We start from the raw sequence: 19,450 nt of genomic DNA on the forward strand, positions 1-19,450 counted from the left end.
AAATTATTACTTTACAATGACTGTTGGTGTGTGGGATGCAACTGTCAGGGTGATAGGTCATAAATGAGTCATTTAGCACCTTTGACCTTATATGGCGTTTTTTCACTTTAATAGTACCGCCTCCCCTCAGCTCGACTCTACACGCAGGGTTTCAGCGCAGGGACTCCTCTGTTAAATGTTGAGATTTTAGACATTTCCTTGCTTAAATGTTGGAGATTAACCCTCATTTTCAGCATTGTTAAGTCTTTTTAACTGATCTACAGTTCGGCATTGTTCAGTTTGATTCTTGTGCCTCTTCTTGTGACGGCATTCTGACCAATCAGTGGCCAGCAGTCTGTTGATGTCACGCATAGTATCGGAAACCTCACCTGAGCAGGTACTAAAAAAAAGTACCAGATGCTATCGCTAATGGAAAAGCAAAATAATAACCGTGCCGTGCTGAGGTGGAAAAACGCCAACAGAGGAGTTTTAAATTGTGTCAGACCCAAATGTGTTTGACAGGATAGCATTTTGTCTTCTTTTTTTTCAATGTTTATACTCACTGTGTTGATAAGGAAAATGCCTCACACTGTGTGCAATACGGGTCTGTCGTCATAAACACAACAACAACAACAAAAAACTGCCAATCATGTGGAGTTGATAGACATTTGTGAACACATTTGGCAATGGTTTGAATGTAACAGATATGTTTTAAGTTACATACTCCATCTTAAAATAATAATAATAATATATGCATATATATGTATATATATAAATATATATATTTATATATATATATATATAAATATATACATACATACTCCATCTTAAAATAATAATAATATATGCATATATATATATATATATAAATATATACATTTAAAAGTGAACCAAAATGCTCAGTGTTAATGAACTGTTTCAAACCACTTTCAAATGTGGTTTTAATCAGATATTTATTTTTTAATCTAAAAAGAAAACAAATGTTGTTGTTGACTCTTAAAAACAATGTGGATGACATCAAGACAACGAACAAAGCCTTCACGGTCGGTTTTGATCCTTTTAATATTGTAATCGCGTGTTCACTATTGGCCACGCGCAGCACGTCGGGGGCGCCCATTTCGTACACAAAACTGCCAGGAGCGAGCGTGCCGCGCGTTCTCGTGTGTGGCTCGGGGACGCAGCAGCTAAAGCTACACAGGCAGCGTCCACCGGGCCCCAGATCATCTACGGAATCAGCCGTCGTTCATTTTGTGCAGGCGGACCTCCGACCGGCAGGGATTCGAAACGTGCCAGATCATATATGTGCGTGGAGGGGGAAGAATAGCGCACGATGGTTCGGGAAACCAGACACCTTTGGGTGGGAAATTTACCCGAACATGTCCGAGAGGAGAAAATTGTGGAGCATTTTAAACGGTAGGTTACGCAAGAGGGATCCTCTATCGGCGGAGCAGCGCGGGTTAGCCGCAGCTCTACCATTAGCCTCATAGCCTGCGACTAATGCTACTTCAGCTAATGTTAGCATTTTAATTTTCACAAATCAAGTAGGGTTATTGTGAGCCGTGTGTGGCTATACTATATCACAGCAGTGTTTGAAGAAGCTAAACACACGGGGTGGGAACACTTAAATGCAAATGTTCACGATTTTGCAGTGTTTGGCTAACTTTCGCGAACGTTTATGCCTAGGCGAGTAGCTAGGTGTGCTAGCTAGCGAGCTAACACTCTACCACCCAACCATCCGACCATTTTGTGGGGACGTTTTCGTGATCGGTACAAGCCCACAGTACGCTAGCCGTTAGCTGGACAGCTGGACAAGTAACATCGGATGATTTATTATTTTGGTCACCGGAGACGTCCCTTTCACTAAGCGATGTTTCTGCTTCCCACCGTTGTTGGCCAAAAACAGCACTGTAGAGAAGAATAAAAAAAAACTAGAAGCGAGCAGCTGCCTCACTGTGTTTATCAGATGTTTGCAAGTTGTTGAGCGGCTTGACCTAAAGTCTCCGTCTTAAAACTCGGTTAAGGTTGCCATTGTCTTCAGAGTTGGCACGTTACCAGTAAATCGAACAATTCGCTCCCGCTACTTAACGATTTGATGTTTAGAAAGCCATTAAATGGCTGTGGTTGATTTCCTTCGTTCACAGAAGTCACTCGAGGCTGTGTTACGACTTTGCTACGCAGTGAAAGGTTAACTCGACTAACTTGAACAACAAGCTTATTATAAACATCAAAACAAATCATTTCGGTTTTGCACTACTGCATTACCGGTGGTCTCGTGACTACTTGTATACGCTGCTCTTTGTAAGGTGTTAATTAATGTGTGCTGTAACAGAGGCATGTTTATTAATATTAATAATAACAATAATAATTATTGTTATTATAATCATGAGCCGAAGACCTGTGACACAGGCCGATTATTATTTTTATGAATTGGCTGATCATTACCTATTCATCTAAGGTTACATTGTTTTGTTCGCAAATAAATCCTGCTTTAAGTTAAGTTTTGTTATATTGTCTGTTTCATGTATATAAATATTAGCCTACACCCAGCTTTTATTGAAACTTCATAAGTTCACTGGTGTAAAATGCAGATTGAAGAAACAGACTTAAATCTGCATTTCTTAGGTGTTGCTCAGTTGATGTTTATTTAAATTAAACACTGTATTATTTGTAATTCTTAAACTGTTATTTTATTTCTATCGTATATATTGACCGTTGGTTGCCCTGATTTGTAAAGCTTTTATTGGCCATAGAAAAATCGTATCAGTCAACCTCTATTATGTCTGGAGTTGTTTTGGTTTATAGTTGGACCCAAAAGAGCAATTTTCCTTATGATATTAGTGTCTCTTCTTGTCTTGATTATCACGTTCTGTCTGTTTATAGAGACAGTTCCATGTACTCTTTAAATATGCCTTTTTATGTGATCTCCTCTTTGTTTCCATTGTAATTTCCTCTTAGGTATGGGCGCGTGGAGAGCGTAAAAGTTCTGCGGAAGCGAGGTTCAGAGGGTGGTGTTGCAGCTTTTGTGGATTTTGTGGATATCAAAAGTGCGCAGAAGGCTCACAATGCTGTCAACAAAATGGGAGACAGGGACCTGCGGACAGACTACAATGAACCTGGATCAGTCCCTAGTGCTGTTCGGGGCCTTGAAGACAGCTCTCCCTCGAGCAGTCGAGACGTTACAGGATTCTCTAGGGCAACAGTTGGTCCAGTGTTTGGCCCACCTGTTTCCCTTCACACCAGAGAGGGACGTTATGAGCGGAGAATAGATGGGTAAGTGGACACAGCCTCCCCTTAATTCAGGGGAATCGAGGTAATGGATAGGTTTAAGACCTAAACACATAGTGGGGTTATACTTGAGCGATAGATACCTCAAGGTGGTTATTGAAAGGTAATCTAGGAAGCGTTCCACTTTTCATCATATTCGACTTGCCATTCCCATGGGATCTAAGTATATTAACTACACATATTAATTTGGTAAGGTAACTATAATTCAAGGTTTGACATCTGGTTTGGATATTACATCTGTGAGGAATTACACCTAGTGAGTTATGGATTTATTACATTCCACTGGGAACTACCGTCGGTACTTCTGGATTAAAAAAAAAAACCAAAACATTTTTCTCCTAAATATCGGATCCTACGTTGATTTTTACTCGGAATTGTTCGAAACTGGAAGTAAATATTTACAATACAGGATACACTTTACTCTGAAGAATCTATACAGGTAATATGTAATTACTTGAAGGACCTTCCATCTTGGGCTGTCAATTTTTTTTCTCTTGGCAACAGCTGATGATTGGAGTACTTTTGCCAATTTTGCATCCGTGGATTTGGCCATGTCTGGATTTATTTTTTGAACAAGTGGATGGAAGAATTTTGCATTCGATACACACCCAAAGCAAGACAGAATAGTCTACATAGCCATGGCTATCTCAATCATTTCTAGAATGAGATTAACTATATGTCATTTTTGTCACAAACGTGGAAGTTAATAACAAGAAGACTTGGCAAGAACACCGATGATTCGAACAACCAGCCATCAAAAGTCTGTGGAGCTAATCTTGTTTTGGATGGATGCCAAGAAGAATGACGAAGGTTGCGTATTTTGGATGTAACCTCCTGGATATCTGCAATATGACAACCCATACTGGATGTACTGATGCCAGCCCTAGTGTGGATAGGTTTAGATGGCACCCCTGTGGATTACTCAAGTGTGGATGTAGCTGTGTAAGGATACAGTAAGGAAGGGCACTTCAAGTTTGTAACACAGAGCTAAAGACAACTTTTCGAAAGTAACTTGAAAGTAACCTGCAAAAAGACAAAGTTGCAAGTAAACACACCTGATGGAATCAATGGATTATGGAGTTATGTCATCTATATAAGCCCAAGAGGATTGTATATGTCGTGGCCATAGAGTCTGTGATATTGTAGGCTTTTTAATTGATTTGACATTGACATAACCAGTGGAATACGTTTGATCATTTTTGTCCAAAGGTTAACTTTTGGGAACTACTACCTCCTCATACAAGAGTGCAAGACTCACCCAGTTGGATGTACGTTTCATTTGGGCATCAACTTGCTGTTAGTCAACATGGAATCTACCAAATTACCCCTAAATTAATCATTTTTTGAAACGCATGAGTGGTTATTGAGGCAAATGTTTCGACGTTTTTTTCCCCCCACATGTCCAGAAATCCATAAAGAGGTCTATCTGGTATTTTTCCACACTTTTTCCATCCAGTGAAGAGAATTAAGTAGCCTAAGTGGATTATTACATCAACAATCTACTGGCCTGGTACTCCACAGTATTTGAAGATTAACGTGCAGTGTGATTCAAGAGAACAATTTTTTTTTTGCCTAATTAAATCATTTGATTTTTCCCTTCGGTTTTTCATTCGGGCTCTCTCATTCTGACCACCTAGATTTTATTTGGATTAGTTTCAGTAACTTCTTTTCTAAAAGGTTGGTATTGCTCTGACATCTGCATACTTTCTCTAACCGTAATATTAAGTTTGCTCTGTTTTGAGGGAAAATGTTTTTATGCAAGATAGTATAAAAAAAGTAAAATGCTTGTGTAAAATTGTTTATGTAAATTGTTCCTTTAAGTGTCTTTTTCTTCCCCCAGCATATTATAATTTATGATTTTTTGTAACTTATTACAAAATAAATGAACTTATAGGACCTCTGCAATATGTTTAAAGTTTGATACCGCAGAGCTCTTAAATAGTATTAAGATATCATAATTAAGGAGACATGTTGAATTTCCCTTTTACCAGCAATAGTTTATGGACAGTCATCCTCTGAAATTGGCTCCCCTGAAGATTAGCAGAAGAACAGATTACTTGTCTAAGGGAAGATCTTTAGTAGGGTCTGGGCTTGGGGCAGCTTTGTTTCATGCAACTATTTATTGATTTACTTGACATTATAATGTGCGTCTTTGTAAGTCTTGTTACTTATGAATATTTGAATGTCATTTTAGGCTACTGACCAATTAGATAAGGGAGCAGGAATCACAAAAGCCATCCATTTTATTGTGGCAGGATTGTTGTGAACACTCAAGCTAATTTACTTGTTAAGCTGCAACATTTGTCAAGACAACATTGGAGTAACAATATGCAAACCTTTTGGACACTGCTGAAAAATAACAAGAACCACTTTAACACACAGTCTTATTCATATTCCATTGTATCATACCATGATGATAAAATTGAAGTAATTACTTTTCTTTGTTAAGCTATCAATTCCACCTCTTACCTGCCCAATTCATGGCTGTCTATCTTTATTTTAACAGATGTGTGATGTATATAGTACTGTAGTTAATTGTTTTTTGGCCTCTTTATATTGAATCATAATAATTTCTCTCTCTGTCCTCTTGTTACTTCACAGTAGCTCAGAAACCAGAGAACGTGCATACGATCACAGCCCATATGGACACCATGACCGCAGCGGCAATTTTGACAGACAGCGTCACTACAGCACTGAATATTACCGCGATCGTTCTTTGTTTGCTGCTGCTGGCCCGGGAAGCAGTACTATTGCTGGAAGCTTTGAGGCAGCAGACCCACATTTTGACTCTAGAGTTCGCGACCCCTTCACTCTTACTAATTCCACACGACGTGACCTGTACAGAGATGACAGAGGACGGCGTGTTGATGGAACTTACCATCATCGTCGAAGCCGATCATCTCATTCCTCTCAGTCAAGACACCCATCCCCACAACGGACCACAGGACAAACCTCCAAAACTCCTCATTCACCGAAAAGAGCTACCTTGTCCCCTGGGAGAGGCCCAAGATCTCGGTCTCGCAGCAGATCTTCAAGCTCCGATTCCGTTAGCAGCAGCAGCAGCACTGGCAGTGGCAGGTGTGCCATGTTATTTTGTTGACCCTTTTTTAGGTTTCTTGGGTTTATGAAGTTTGCCCAGCAAGTGTCCCATCATTGTTTGAATCCTAAAAGCAATGTCTCTTGTTGTGTTTATGTGATAACAGTGATTCAAACAGCAGCTCAAGTGATGGATCACATGCACGTTCTGTGCAGTCGTCGGCCACACATGCCCCTCAGCAGTCATCTATGGTGCTCGACTCGGATGAACCACGCAGAAGCTTTGGAATTAAAGTACAAAATCTACCAGTGCGGTCCACTGGTGAGTTTTACATGTCCCTTAAAGAGCCGTAAAATCAAAATCTATATATTTGGCAGTATAGTATAAAAAAGTACGTTTAAGAAGTACAGTCATGTTCAGACCCTTGAAAAGTTAATTTAGTTTTCTCTTGAATCACAACAAAACCTTTGAATGTCATCTAATTAAGAAACTGAAGAGTTTTGCTGAGGGCATTGTCTGGTTTTGGAAGGACAGTTACATTACTTGCATTCTACACTACGTTTAAGTTTATCAGCCAGCAGTGGTCAAAAAAGTGGTCCAAACAATATAGTGTTTTCTTGTTATCTTTTTAGGACTTTTCTGGGCTCAGTTGCTTCATTATATTTGTACTTGGTAGCCTTTAATTATTATTTTTTTCACTAGTATTTCCACAAGCTTATATTCTGTCTTGTTTAACATCACAACATCTAAAACCCTTGGCTGGTCAATACCTAAAAAGTATCTACCAAACTGCCAAACTTAAAATAGAAATGCAGTTAGCCATGAACAGTGAGTTCCAGTTATTGCATAACTAAATACACTCATGGACTCATGTTGAACAAAAAACTGAAATTAACAAATAGCCTGCAAAAGGAATCGCCCTCTCGGTGCACAGGTTTATGTGGAAATACATTTTTTTGGTGGAAAAAGCCATGAATTTATTAATTCTTAAACATCTCTTGCTTTCATTACTTTTAAGAATGGGGATTGGCAATTTGAACGTTTCCATTTTTGTTTTTCCTCCACAGACACAAGTTTAAAAGACGGACTCTTTCATGAATTCAAGAAACATGGGAAAGTTACCTCGGTGCAGATCCATGGATCGTCGGAGGACCGTTATGGTTTGGTGTTTTTTAGACAGCAAGAGGACCAGGAGAAAGCCCTTGGTGTCTCTAAAGGAAAACTGTTCTTTGGCATGCTTATTGAAGTCACTGCCTGGAATGGCCCTGGTAAGTGATGAAAGTACTTAACAAAGCAGTATTTATTATCACAATGCTTGATGGAGGCAGATTAAATGCCAGTTCATAATTTTAGAGAAAATGTGTTTATGTTGGAGAATTTGAGCCTGAACTTCAATTAGATGTTGGTAATATTATTAACCCTGTTCTTTTCTTCAGAAACAGAAAGTGAAAATGAGTTCAGGCCCTTGGATGGGAGAATAGATGAGTTCCACCCAAAAGCCACACGGACACTGTTCATAGGAAACCTTGAGAAGACCACCAGTTATCAGCAACTGCTTGACATTTTTCAGCGATTTGGAGAAATTGTGGTAAGCTAACATTTTTAATTCATACTTGACAAGTTAAAGTTTACTTCTTACATTTGTAATTTTTTCCTTATTGATACTTCTCAAGGACATTGACATCAAGAAAGTAAATGGAGTTCCCCAGTATGCCTTTGTGCAGTATTCCGATATTGCCAGTGTATGCAAGGCCATAAAGAAGATGGATGGAGAGTATCTGGGAAGCAACAGACTTAAGGTAGTGTTTTTATAGTAAACATTAAAGACATGTATTAAAAAAAAAAAAATCTAAAATGTTCAAAATGAAAATTGTTCTCCTTTTTCTTTTAGCTTGGTTTTGGAAAGAGTATGCCTACAACATGTGTTTGGTTAGATGGTTTGGCGAACAACATTACGGAACAATACCTCACACGGCATTTCCTACGTTATGGACACGTTGTTAAGGTAGGGTGTTTGATTTAATAAAGATTTTGATCAAAGGGTGTTTCATGTTTTCAAAATTGCAATTGTTATATTTTTTTAATTTGTGTTTTTAGGTCGTGTTTGACCGATTAAAAGGGATGGCTCTCATCACGTATAACAACACAGATTTTGCTCAGGCAGCTGTAAGAGAGACCAAAGGCTGGAAGATCGGTGGCAATAAAATAAAGGTAAAAATTGGAAATGATCTAGCTATTAAGCAAAATTTACTTCCTCGTGTATTTGTTTAGGTACTTAAGTGTGTTGTTATTAACTTTTTGATAGGTTGACTTTGCAAGTCAAGAGTGTCAGATGGCATTCTACCGATCTATGCAGGCATCTGGTCAAGAGAGAGACTTCTACGAAATTCCACCAGAGCGACGGTAAACGCCTATTACATACAATCGTTCATTAAATAATAAGGAAACATTCTTTCAAATAATATTAGTCGTAAAACATGTATTATGTACGATAATGTTTAAAAGTCAGGGTAACAGAATTGATAACTTTTTGCTTTTCTTTCAATTCATTCATTCTATAGAGAGGAACGCAGACCTCCATACCATGAATTTACAGCGGAAAGGGCTTACTATGACAATATACGTACCCCTGGGCTCTACCCAGAGGATGCTCGTAGAGATTATGCTGCCCGCAGCAGGGAACGCTTTACTGAACTGGAACATTATCAGGGAGAGCCCTTTGACCCACGATACCACGATGATCCAAGAGACTACAGGGATTACCGAGACCCTTTTGAACAAGACATCAGGAAATATACATATATTCAAAGAGAGCGAGAAAGAGAACGAGAGCGCTTCGAGGCTGACCGCAGCAGGTGGAGCCCGTCCCACCCAAGGCGACCTATCACTCCTGCAGTATCACCTTCACCTTCTGACCGTGCACCCAGAGACCCAGAAAGACAGGTTTATAGCCAGTCCTCTGAGAGAAGTGGTAGTGTGGGCTCCATTTCACCAACACCACACTTTGATAAATCAGAAAAGACCCTGCTGGACCTTTCTACTAAGAGTGACAAAAGTGAGAGGAGCAGTCAACCTGAGCGTGTGGCAGGTGCTGAGAAAACCAAACGTCCAAAACGAAAAGAGAAAAGTGATAAAGACAAAGCTGAGAAGAGTAAATCAAGGAAAGCAAAGGGGCAATCCCCATCCAACCCAGTGCCTGAGACAGAACTTGAAGACCAGGATGCTCCTGAAAGGCAGAAATTTAAGGTGGATCGTGACTCTGTTTCTGGAAATCAGTTGCCAACTGCTAATCATGACTCTGTAAAATCGGAAAGATCTGACATTGGTAAAGGTGAGAATGCAGACTTGGATGGGAAAAATCGCCTCAAGAAACACCTCAAGACGGATACTGGAACTGATGGTAAAGATTCATCTGTGGATTCGGATCGCCTTGCCGCGAGGAAGAGGCGTTTTGCTGATACTGGTGGAAAAGCTATTCATCCAAAGAGAAGTAGACACGAGGAGGAAGATGGCAACCAGTCCTCTGACATTGGTGCCAGTGCCTCGTATTTGAAAGAGTCAGACACCGACAAACACAAAGAATCACAACGAAGAGATTCGAGACTGAAAACTGACAAAAGTAGCACGCCGAAGGATAGTCAAGAGGATCTTAGAGGGCAAAGTGAGAAATTGGAAGCGTCTTTGCACACACTGGATTCCAAACGACATCCAGGGCACATTTCATCTAGAAGATTTTCTCATGAGGGGGTTACAGATCAAAGCAGTACAAGAGAACAAGAACAAAATGCTGCTATCAAATTTGGTAATCAGAATACTGAAACTGACAAAAGTGCCAAGAACAAGGAAGACCATGTTGACATTGATCTGTCTCAGAGTTACCGCAAGCAAATGGAGCAAAATAGACGTTTGCACCAGCAACAACAACGTGAATTTGATAAACCTCACAAACCAGAAAGCCCTGAAGGAAATGAAATGGAGGACATGGAGCACCGCAGTCTTGTGCATGAAGTTGGTAAACCACCTGAAGATGTTACAGATAACTTCCCATCTCACAAACTAAAGAAAGTAGACCAGTTTGACACAGACTCTGGGATAAAGAGAGAACGTGTCTACAGGAGCTTTAGGCAAAAAAGTGAAGATCCTGAGTGGAACAACACTTCCTCTCCTGGACGTCCACACTTCTCTCACCATGTGGAAGAGGAGTTTGTGGATCCCTCTCGAAAAGATTTGAGTAGAAATGATGAAAAAAATCAACCTGTTGTGGAGCTGTTAGTCAAAAGGACTCAGAACATAAACACACAAGTAAACAAAGTAAACCCTCCTTTTCTTAGTGGGGAAGAGGATCAGCAAAAAAGATGGGAGAGCAGAGTCAAACCAGACTTAATGCCTGACTTGAACTATTCCAGAAATCTCAGTAAGAATAGTCACAATTGCAAGCGTTTAGAATATGGCACTTGGCATGACTTGGAGCCTGGAGAAGTGAGATCTGACTCTGAAGAGGACAAAGACCCTAAACCCCATTCCCCGGTGCCCTCTACATCAATGCCTTTTCCTGAGAGGCCAAGGACTGTGAGGTTTACAGACCCCAAACTAGCACACCTCGAAAGGAACAAGTTTTACTCCTTTGCACTTGACCAGACTATCACACCAGATACAAAGGCTTTGCTTGAGCGTGCAAAATCACTCTCATCTTCCAGAGAAGATAACTGGTCATTTTTAGATTATGATTCTCACTTTGCTAGTTTACGCAGCAGAAAAGATACTGAGAAAGTAGATTCAACACCAAGACCTACGCCTTCCTGGTACATTGTAAAGAAGAAAATTCGAAGTGGATCAGAAGACAAACTTGAAGACAGGAAAGAAGAACCTAAGCCAGAGGAGCATGAAAGAAGGGAGTTATTTGCTTCCCGCTTCATGCATAGTGCTGTTTTTGAGCTGGACTCTAGACGTCTTCAACACTTGGAACGCAAACATGAAGAACCTGAGCATACTCAAAACCAGCAAACTGGTCACCAAGGAACAGCAGATGGTGAACTTGACTCGGGACCAGTGGTCCTTTTCCATAGTCGTTTTTTGGAACTCACTCGACTACAGCAACAGAAGAATAAAATCCAGCAGCAGCAACAGGTAAAAGTTGATACCATTCCCACAGATGAGAATAAAGTGGAAAAAACACCTGTTCAAGACCAGCAAGCTGAAACAACAGGCTCTATCATGGAGCCAGAAATTAAACCTGTTAGTCCTGCTGAAGAGATGATTATTGAATCCCGGCTCACACCTACTCCTGTCACCCAAACTGAAACCAAGGACTTGCCTCCACCAGAAGACAAATGTGTTGCAGTAAATTCAGCCCCCGATCCACACCCCCCTGTGTTTTTCATTAAAGAAGAGATAAAGACGGAAGTAAAAGAGAATGAACCTGTTTTACTTAAGCCCCATCCACAATTTGAGACCTTTGATTCAGAACCTGCACCTGAAACCAGTAACTTGGGGGATAGATGCAAACTTTCTCCAACTGAAGGGAAACTGGAGACTGAAGATATAAAACCTGTAGTCAGACAACAACCATCGCCTCACCACAATTCTAGTGATGTCTATATTACTTTGCAACCAGAGCTTGATCTTGAAATGACGCAACCAGAAGTGCTTGAAGCCACTTGTCCCTTGCCTTCTACTGCTCCAGAGGATGGGGATGTAGTTAAGAAAGAGTCGCACTCCACCAGCAAAACAGTGGTAGAGCCTGAGGGAGAAAAGAAACTTCAAGTTAGTGAAATGCAAATGCCTCTTGATAATGACACAGATGATCTGCCAGTCTCATCTCAGAAAGAGCATAAAACAAAAGAAATGAAAAGTAAAAAGGGCAAACAATCCCCGGCACAAGTGGCTCCCATTCCAGTCGTGTCTACCTCTGGTTTGGAGAAACAAGCTACACGCAAGAGTGAACGCATTGACAAAGAGAAACTAAAACGTGGATCGTCCCCAAGAGCTGAATCAAAGTCGACAGGCAAATCCCCCATTCATGGATCAGATCCAGATGTATTTGAGCAGAGCATATCATTAGGCAGAGCCAAACGAAGAAATGTTAAATCTGTGTATGCCACCCCAGTCGAAGATGATGCACCAGTTCGCCCTGGAAAGGAAATGACAGAGTCACCGCGCTCTGCACGAAAGCGAGGTACAGTCAAGGATACAACACAGCAGCAGAACATTGAGCAGGATCCACCCACTCCAACACCTGCAAATAAACGGGGCCGTCCCCCCAAGAATCGTAGACAAGGTGATGATAGTTCAACTGTCAAAGTAGAAAAATCTAAGATGGATAAAGAAACTGATTCAAATGAATCAGAAAGTGGTGAACGAATTCCAAGGTTGTCAAAAGGAAAAACATCTCATGCCACAAAGGGTTCATCAAACCAGATGTCCACAGTGCTAGGCTCTGGATCAACGAGGAAGGGAGACAAAACTGAGGTGACTGAGGATGATGATGAGGAAATTGATTTCACAGGAGATGCCTTGACTTTGCAAGATTTTTCAACCTCATGTAAAGACGACCCAGCAGCAAAAGTTGACCAAACAAAGGAAGAAAAAGACAAACAAAGCAGAGAAAGAAAAGATAGCGATATCTGTGAAAAAGTTAGCGAAGGCAAATCAAATGGACAAGAGATGGATTCTGCTGGCTTAGAAGAGAAAATCTCTGTGGAAAAAGAAAAGGTTGTTAGAGGAAAGAAGTTGACAAGGACCCCCAAGTCTCCTGTCCTCAAGAATCTCAAAATAAGGCTAAATGTAACAGAGGTTAAAGATCTTCTTCAATTAGGGGATGATGAGCTTGGGAGTCAAGATGAGTCTTCGTGTTCAAATATCAGGCCTAGTGACCACAGTGATCATGTTGCCAAGGGCACAGAGACTAACATAGAATGCCCCAATAACAAAGAAAAAGAAAATGTTGCTTTGAAGAAAAAGGAGGTCCTGGAAGTATCAAAAAGCATAATTTCACCAGAACTTGAATTGGAGGAGGCAGTGGCCAAACTTACTGATCCGGTTTGTCCAGCAGAACTTCCAACACCTGTACCACATACAGAAATAAAATGTAACCCAGCTGAAGAAAAACCTATTCCTGCCAGTGAAACAGAACTCATGGCTGCAATTTACTCAATTACACCTGAGGCTACAACTGCATCCTTGACCCAGCCACCTCAACTAAGAACAGATGAAAGTTCTGAGCCTGAGGTGCAGGATTTCGTTCAGCCTGCCAAGGAGGATGAACCTGAAACAAATGCATCCACTATTCAGGAGGAACCCCTCATTCAAACCACACCTAAAAAAGGGAAGGGAAGACCTAAAACACCCAAACGTTCTAAAGCCCCAAAGCAAGTAAAAAAGGATATAAAGCAAGAACATTTGCCCATTGAGAATTTGGCGTCTACAGTAGCAGAGAGCAAGGCATCTGGTGAAAAGGTTGTTTCTGAGACAACGCCATCAGTAGCTGCTACTGTTATCGCTCCTACTACTTTGAAGCCAGATTCCGAGCCTTCTGCCATCAAAGCTACAGATTTAAATCCTGAGTCAGAATTATCATCCGAAGAACAGTTTCAGACTCTTAAAAATGTTTACCCCCAGTCTAAGAGTCCAATATGTCCAAAGCCTCTGCAGCTGCCATCTGAAGGTATGTCCCCTTCCCCATCGCCACTAGTCACTAGGCCAAATATCAAATCCATTCAAACCAGTAGAATAACTGTTTCTCCACTGGATTGGCATCACCAATCCAAAGATGGAGTTGTCTCTTCACCCGTCTTGCCGTTGACTTCAAAGGAAAACCAGCCTTTGCCTTCAGATTCTGAGAAAATGGAAACTGAACATGGTACAAGTGACTTGAGACAGATACTTATGAAACACAAAAATGTTTCACTAACAGGTAGCAGCTGTATTCCTAGTAATCAGACCCCCCTCCAAGAGCCTAACCCATTGGAAAGTACCACTCCATCAGCTATTGTGCCAAACAAGTCACCACTATCTGACAGTAGAATGGCTCATTCAGGTCCATCTGTTGTTCGACCTCCAGCCACGCTACCATCTCCTGAAACAAAGTCTGTGATCTCTGTTATAGCATCCACTGCAACCTCTGTTATCAGCCGTGTTTGTAACCCTCCTGAGCCAGAGGACAAACTAAATATGAATATTGGAAATCCATGTGTGGACATTCCTCTGCCCAAATCTTCATATAGGCCCAGCAAAGATGATACTGGGTCATACCTGGGTCCACCTGTTGGTGATGAGGGGGTTAGCGGTGCACGTTTCATTGTTGAGAGCTCCAGTCTAGGTATAGGATCTTGCCCTGGATTGAGGGTTAATACATCTGAAGGAGTGGTTGTATTGAGCCACTCGGGTCAAAAAACAGAGGGGCCCCAGCGGATTAGTGCTAAAATAAGTCAGATCCCACAAGCAACAGCAGGTGATATGGAATCTCAGCAGTTGGTATCAATGCCCCAGATAAAACAGGAAATGTATGGTCACTCTCAGTCTGGACTTCAAAAGGGGCTTTCACTGCAGACAGATCATGGACATCCTGGCAAGCCACAGATAGCTATGTCTATTAAACAAGAGAGTAGTGGTTTGGAAAAGATGGAATCTAATTACCAGTCTGGAGCCCAAGGTGTAGTAAAGCGTCTTACACCAGGTAACCAGCAGTTACTGACCTACCATCAAGACTACATGCCATTAAAACATCAGAAGAAAATGGACAGTGCTGATGCTCACAGTACAGATGGTGCTAAACCATCTTGGACTTCTGCTATTAGTCCAGCAATAAGTCCCCATTTGCCCTCTCCACCAGGCAACCATGTAGGATTTGTTACAGCAGCTGGTGACAGAGCTGCTTCACACCACGGCGGGATCAAACAGGAACCACGGTCTCCACGCAAGTCGGGTCATCCACATCCTCAATTTACCAAAGTGTCCTCACCCATAGGCTCCTCCTCACCCAAGGGCATACCAGTGATGTTATCTTCCGGTCACCCTGCCATGCAACAGTTTATTACTGGTGTACACCATTCAGAGCAGTCTGTTATCATGCCGCCTCACAGTGTGCCGGGAGGCATGGGAAGGATGTCTCCTCACTGTGTCACCCAATCAATTCCAGTGGGCCATCTTGTCCAGGGAGATGTCCGTGTCAATACTCCACCACTCTCTGTTATGAGCTATGGGATGCATAGTGAGCCTCATGCCTCTCCCTGGTCTGGTTCCATGCAGCCACGGCCCACCTCACCACAGGGTGTTGGTAGAGACAAGGTTCTAAAGGTGAACCCTGGTTCTTTGAGAAGTCCTGAGGGAGACCAGGAAGAAGCCAGACACTTCCACATGGCCGGGAGACAGTCGACCACACAGTTGAAACCGGACACTATGCAATCAGATCCTCGTGGGTCTTTGAGGAATAATGTCCAGTTGGAAACATACATGGCACAGAGAGAAATGCGTGCGTTCCTGCACCAACAGGGGGAGCGTTCAGCTACAGACCCTCATTCTGGTCACATACCGGACACACATGTTCTGCCCAAAGGTGTCTCTGAGAAAGATATCACAAAGCCATTGGAAGGAAAAAGGCCGCACTCTCCTCTTCCTAAAGATGGGGGGATGGGCATTCGGCAATCTGGTTCAGCAATAGCATCTCCGCAGAGAGTTCAGCTGATGCCACCAGGACCTACTGGTTCATACCCGGAGTACTCGGGGATGTACTCAAACCCAAGAGGCATCCATTCTCAACTACCAGAGACGTCTCCTGTTGGAATCAACCAACCACAGCTGAACATCACACCAAATATTGTGAGTTTAATGGTGTTAATATGTCAAACTATTAGATTCACCCAGCTGTAACTATTCTGACATTGTAGCATTAAAACATATTTACTTTCAAGATTATTTTGCAGGTTACCAAGAGGCGTTGATGAGGATAGACTAATGACATCTGTTTAATTAAATTTAACTTAGTGCCAGAGTGTTCTATAAGATTGTCTAGCTTGGTCTTCATAAATATGAACACAACTGTAAACTGAGTGGAAATTCTAGTCCGTGTTGACATTGTCATGTTACCAGAGCTGCTAATCACACAATGCTCTTGTTTTCTCAAATCCTCAGGGTGCAGACCCCCAGGCAAAACCAGATGGCAAGACGCCTGTTAATATGGTGCAGCTGCTCACAGTAAGACAAAAGTCTTCACAATTGTTTCAGGTTTGTGTGGGTCTGAACAAGAGCTACGCTTGTCTGACAAACCTGCCTTTGTTTTGTCCCATATTTAAACAGAAATACCCTATTGTGTGGCAAGGCCTGCTGGCGCTGAAGAATGACACGGCTGCAGTGCAGTTGCATTTTGTTTGCGGCAACAAAGCTTTGGCTCATCGATCACTGCCCCTACAAGAAGGAGGTGCTCTTCTCAGGATCGTCCAGAGAATGAGATTAGAAGCTTCACAACTTGAGAATGTAGCCAGAAGGATGACCGTATGTCTCTTTTTCTTGAAATTTTATCATTTTAAAAGTAGATTTGTTTCGATAAATTGTTTATTAAAAATATTTTTCCTACACAGGGGGACAGTGACTTCTGTCTTCTCCTGGCTCTGCCGTGTGGACGAGATCAAGACGACGTTCTAAACCAAACTCAAGCTCTTAAGTCCGCTTTTATCAACTACTTGCAGTCAAAATTGGCCGCTGGTATCATTAATATCCCCAACCCAGGTTCCAATCAGGTGAGACATATCATGGTTTATATGTGATTACATTTTCTTTTTCCTTAATTAAAAGTAAATTATAAATAAACTAGTGAAAATTGCTGGACAAATAGATTTTGCTATGGTCCACTGCTGATGGCTGATGAACACAAATGTACTTTTCCCTGCTTCAGTGTGAAAAAAGTATTTTTTTTAATAGTACCAAAGATGGCACATCTTCAGTACTAACAAAGTAAAAGACAAAATATACTGGCAGTGATTCTTTGACAAACTAAACATTTCTTTCTTAGAGTCCTCAAGAGAACTAGGGTTTATGTAACTTAACGGCTGAATGATCTTTGGCCGTTAAGCCTTTTTTCCCTGTCTCATTTTAGACTGCGTGTGCTAACATCTGCCCCAACAATAAAGCAGAACCTGTACGAAACCAAGAAGGCAACTAAACTGGAACTCCAGAAATGTCAATGCAACGACATGTGCACCTTTGCAGAAGTAGACATTGTGTTATACCTCAGGCTTATTGCACATGTTTTGATTTGAAATAATCAAATCTAAAATGTCATAAATCAACTTTCCTTCGATTCATTTGATTCCCAATGAAGATACACTGCAAAAAACCTGCTACCTGTTAATATGTAAAAAGAAATGCTATTTATTGTGACTAAATATTGAGCTTCTGCAGTTCATCATGATACAATAAATGACAATTTGACAGCCCTACATATCAGGCATAAACTGAAGTGGAAAGATATGGACTAATACTCAAAAGGATTAGCCCAATGGTTTCTGAATTAGAGCTGCAACTAAAACGTAAAAAAACATTGATCAGTGTTTGTCAAACCTGGAAATGATGACGTCCTCAAACGTCTTGTTTTTGTCCACAAACCGAAATGATTCACTTTTAATGATTTACTTATCTGGAGCAAAGAAACCAGAACATATTCCATGCATGAACAATGTTGATTTTTATTTATTGTTGACGGCTCACAGTGGCATCAAATGTGTTAGCTATTCTATTCTATTCATATTCTAGCTCTGTGTATAACACCGTTTCTTAACCCTTTCCCAGCCTGCCTACGTCATACAGATCTTCCCGCCGTGTGAATTTTCCGAGAGCCACTTATCTCAGCTCGCCCCCGACCTCCTCAACAGGATCTCCAGCATCTCTCCACACCTCATGATCGTCATCACTTCTGTGTAACCTTTCACTAGTGGGAACTCTGTCCTGCGGATGAATGTTCTCACCAATGAACCTCAGGAAACCAGAGGAATATGGGATTATTTTTTTTTTTTTTCTTTCTTCCTGGACATTGTGGGAATGTGTATTGATACTTTTTTTTTTTTCTTTCTCCCACCATCAGTCCTTTTTGTTTTTTGTCACTCCTGTCTGGTATTTTTGTCCTTCTCAAAAGAACTCAGGGATGGACCGAACCAGAATCAGTCTTATTTGACCATTTTTCTGCTGTATTTTTTTATTTATTGGAGTTTAATTTTAATGTTTGGAGATTCTTTGAAGAAAAAAAAAACAACAAGAAAAAAACAAACAAACGGGACGTTTTGATGAACATGAGTGACTTTTCGGGTGGCCTTTTTATTTCATCTGTCTTATTGATTGTCGCATTCATTTCTTTACCAGAGAAGATCACGGAAGCCGTTGTGTACCGCAATGGCTAAAAAAAAAAAAAAAAAAAAGACATTTCAATGTGTAATTTTAAATAATTCTGTACAGTCTTCCTCCCCCAGGCTTATTTAGAGGAGGAAGAGTCATCATGTAAAGTTATGGAGACCCTGTAGAGGACCACGTTCGTTTAACAGCTCCTTTAATTCCACCAGCTCTGCTCATGTTCTCAAACTACTGACGCAGAAACACCCGTCTTTGCATTGAACAAGCTACAGATTGATTTGGGAGTTTTTTTTTTTTGAATACAGGACCTTTGTAAATATTTTAAATATTTAAAACTTTGACTATGGAACTTGGACAACAGAGATTTGAACTCTGGGGGAATACCAGAAACGCTGTGTGGACATTTAGAATGGATATCCTTGACTTTTGGGTGTAAATACTTGTAACTCAAGAAGGTTGGCAGACTCCTCTGCAGAGTCTGCTCATGGCACTTCATATTTTGTAACTCAAATAAAACAAACTCCTGAAAATTTAAATATTTAAGATGTTATCCTTTTATTTGTTAGTGAGTTGTGTGAGGTTTCACATTTTCAATGATCTGCCAGTTTATTGCATGCAACTAAATCTAATAGTCAGATAAAATGCTTTTGTATATTTCGTGAAGGTTGTGTGGTAATTTGTAAGGAAACAGTTTAATTTACGATACAGAGAAGGCTTTCGATTTGGCTTACGCTGACCGAATAAATAATGTGGAGAGAGACTAAAAGAAACACAGTGAGCTGTCCGACAGTGCCACAGTGAACTCTGGTTAAA

General features: G+C 41.0%; 1 protein-coding gene across 2 annotated transcripts; it reads left to right on the forward strand.

Moving 5' to 3' along the window:
• Positions 1-1,119: 1,119 nt before the first annotated feature.
• Positions 1,120-19,173, forward strand: si:ch1073-335m2.2 (msx2-interacting protein). Of its 2 annotated transcripts, none has more exons than XM_058630926.1 (15): positions 1,120-1,392; positions 2,935-3,249; positions 5,866-6,342; positions 6,468-6,622; positions 7,369-7,569; positions 7,738-7,889; positions 7,975-8,100; positions 8,193-8,306; positions 8,399-8,512; positions 8,607-8,704; positions 8,863-16,117; positions 16,430-16,492; positions 16,595-16,789; positions 16,876-17,034; positions 18,083-19,173. In XM_058630926.1, the coding sequence occupies exons 1-15, from the start codon at positions 1,310-1,312 to the stop codon at positions 18,212-18,214; spliced, it is 9,639 nt and encodes a 3,212-aa protein (XP_058486909.1). In that variant the 5' UTR covers positions 1,120-1,309; the 3' UTR covers positions 18,215-19,173. The 2 variants fall into 2 exon arrangements, with proteins under 2 accessions (XP_058486909.1, XP_058486910.1); XM_058630927.1 differs by having other exon boundaries at positions 5,869-6,342.
• The last annotated feature ends 277 nt before the right edge of the window (positions 19,174-19,450 follow it).

This window comes from Solea solea, chromosome 6 (genome assembly GCF_958295425.1).
Source record: "Solea solea chromosome 6, fSolSol10.1, whole genome shotgun sequence".
Taxonomy (NCBI): domain Eukaryota; kingdom Metazoa; phylum Chordata; class Actinopteri; order Pleuronectiformes; family Soleidae; genus Solea; species Solea solea.

What these genes read in the sequence shown, in the direction of transcription:
- si:ch1073-335m2.2 (XM_058630926.1), top strand. Translation starts at nt 1,310, where the DNA reads ATGGTTCGGGAAACCAGACACCTTTGGGTGGGAAATTTACCCGAACAT. An exon ending in TATGAGCGGAGAATAGATGG is followed by an intron (nt 3,250 to 5,865) that starts GTAAGTGGACAC and finishes GTTACTTCACAG; the next exon opens with TAGCTCAGAAACCAGAGAAC. An exon ending in TCTACCAGTGCGGTCCACTG is followed by an intron (nt 6,623 to 7,368) that starts GTGAGTTTTACA and finishes TTTCCTCCACAG; the next exon opens with ACACAAGTTTAAAAGACGGA.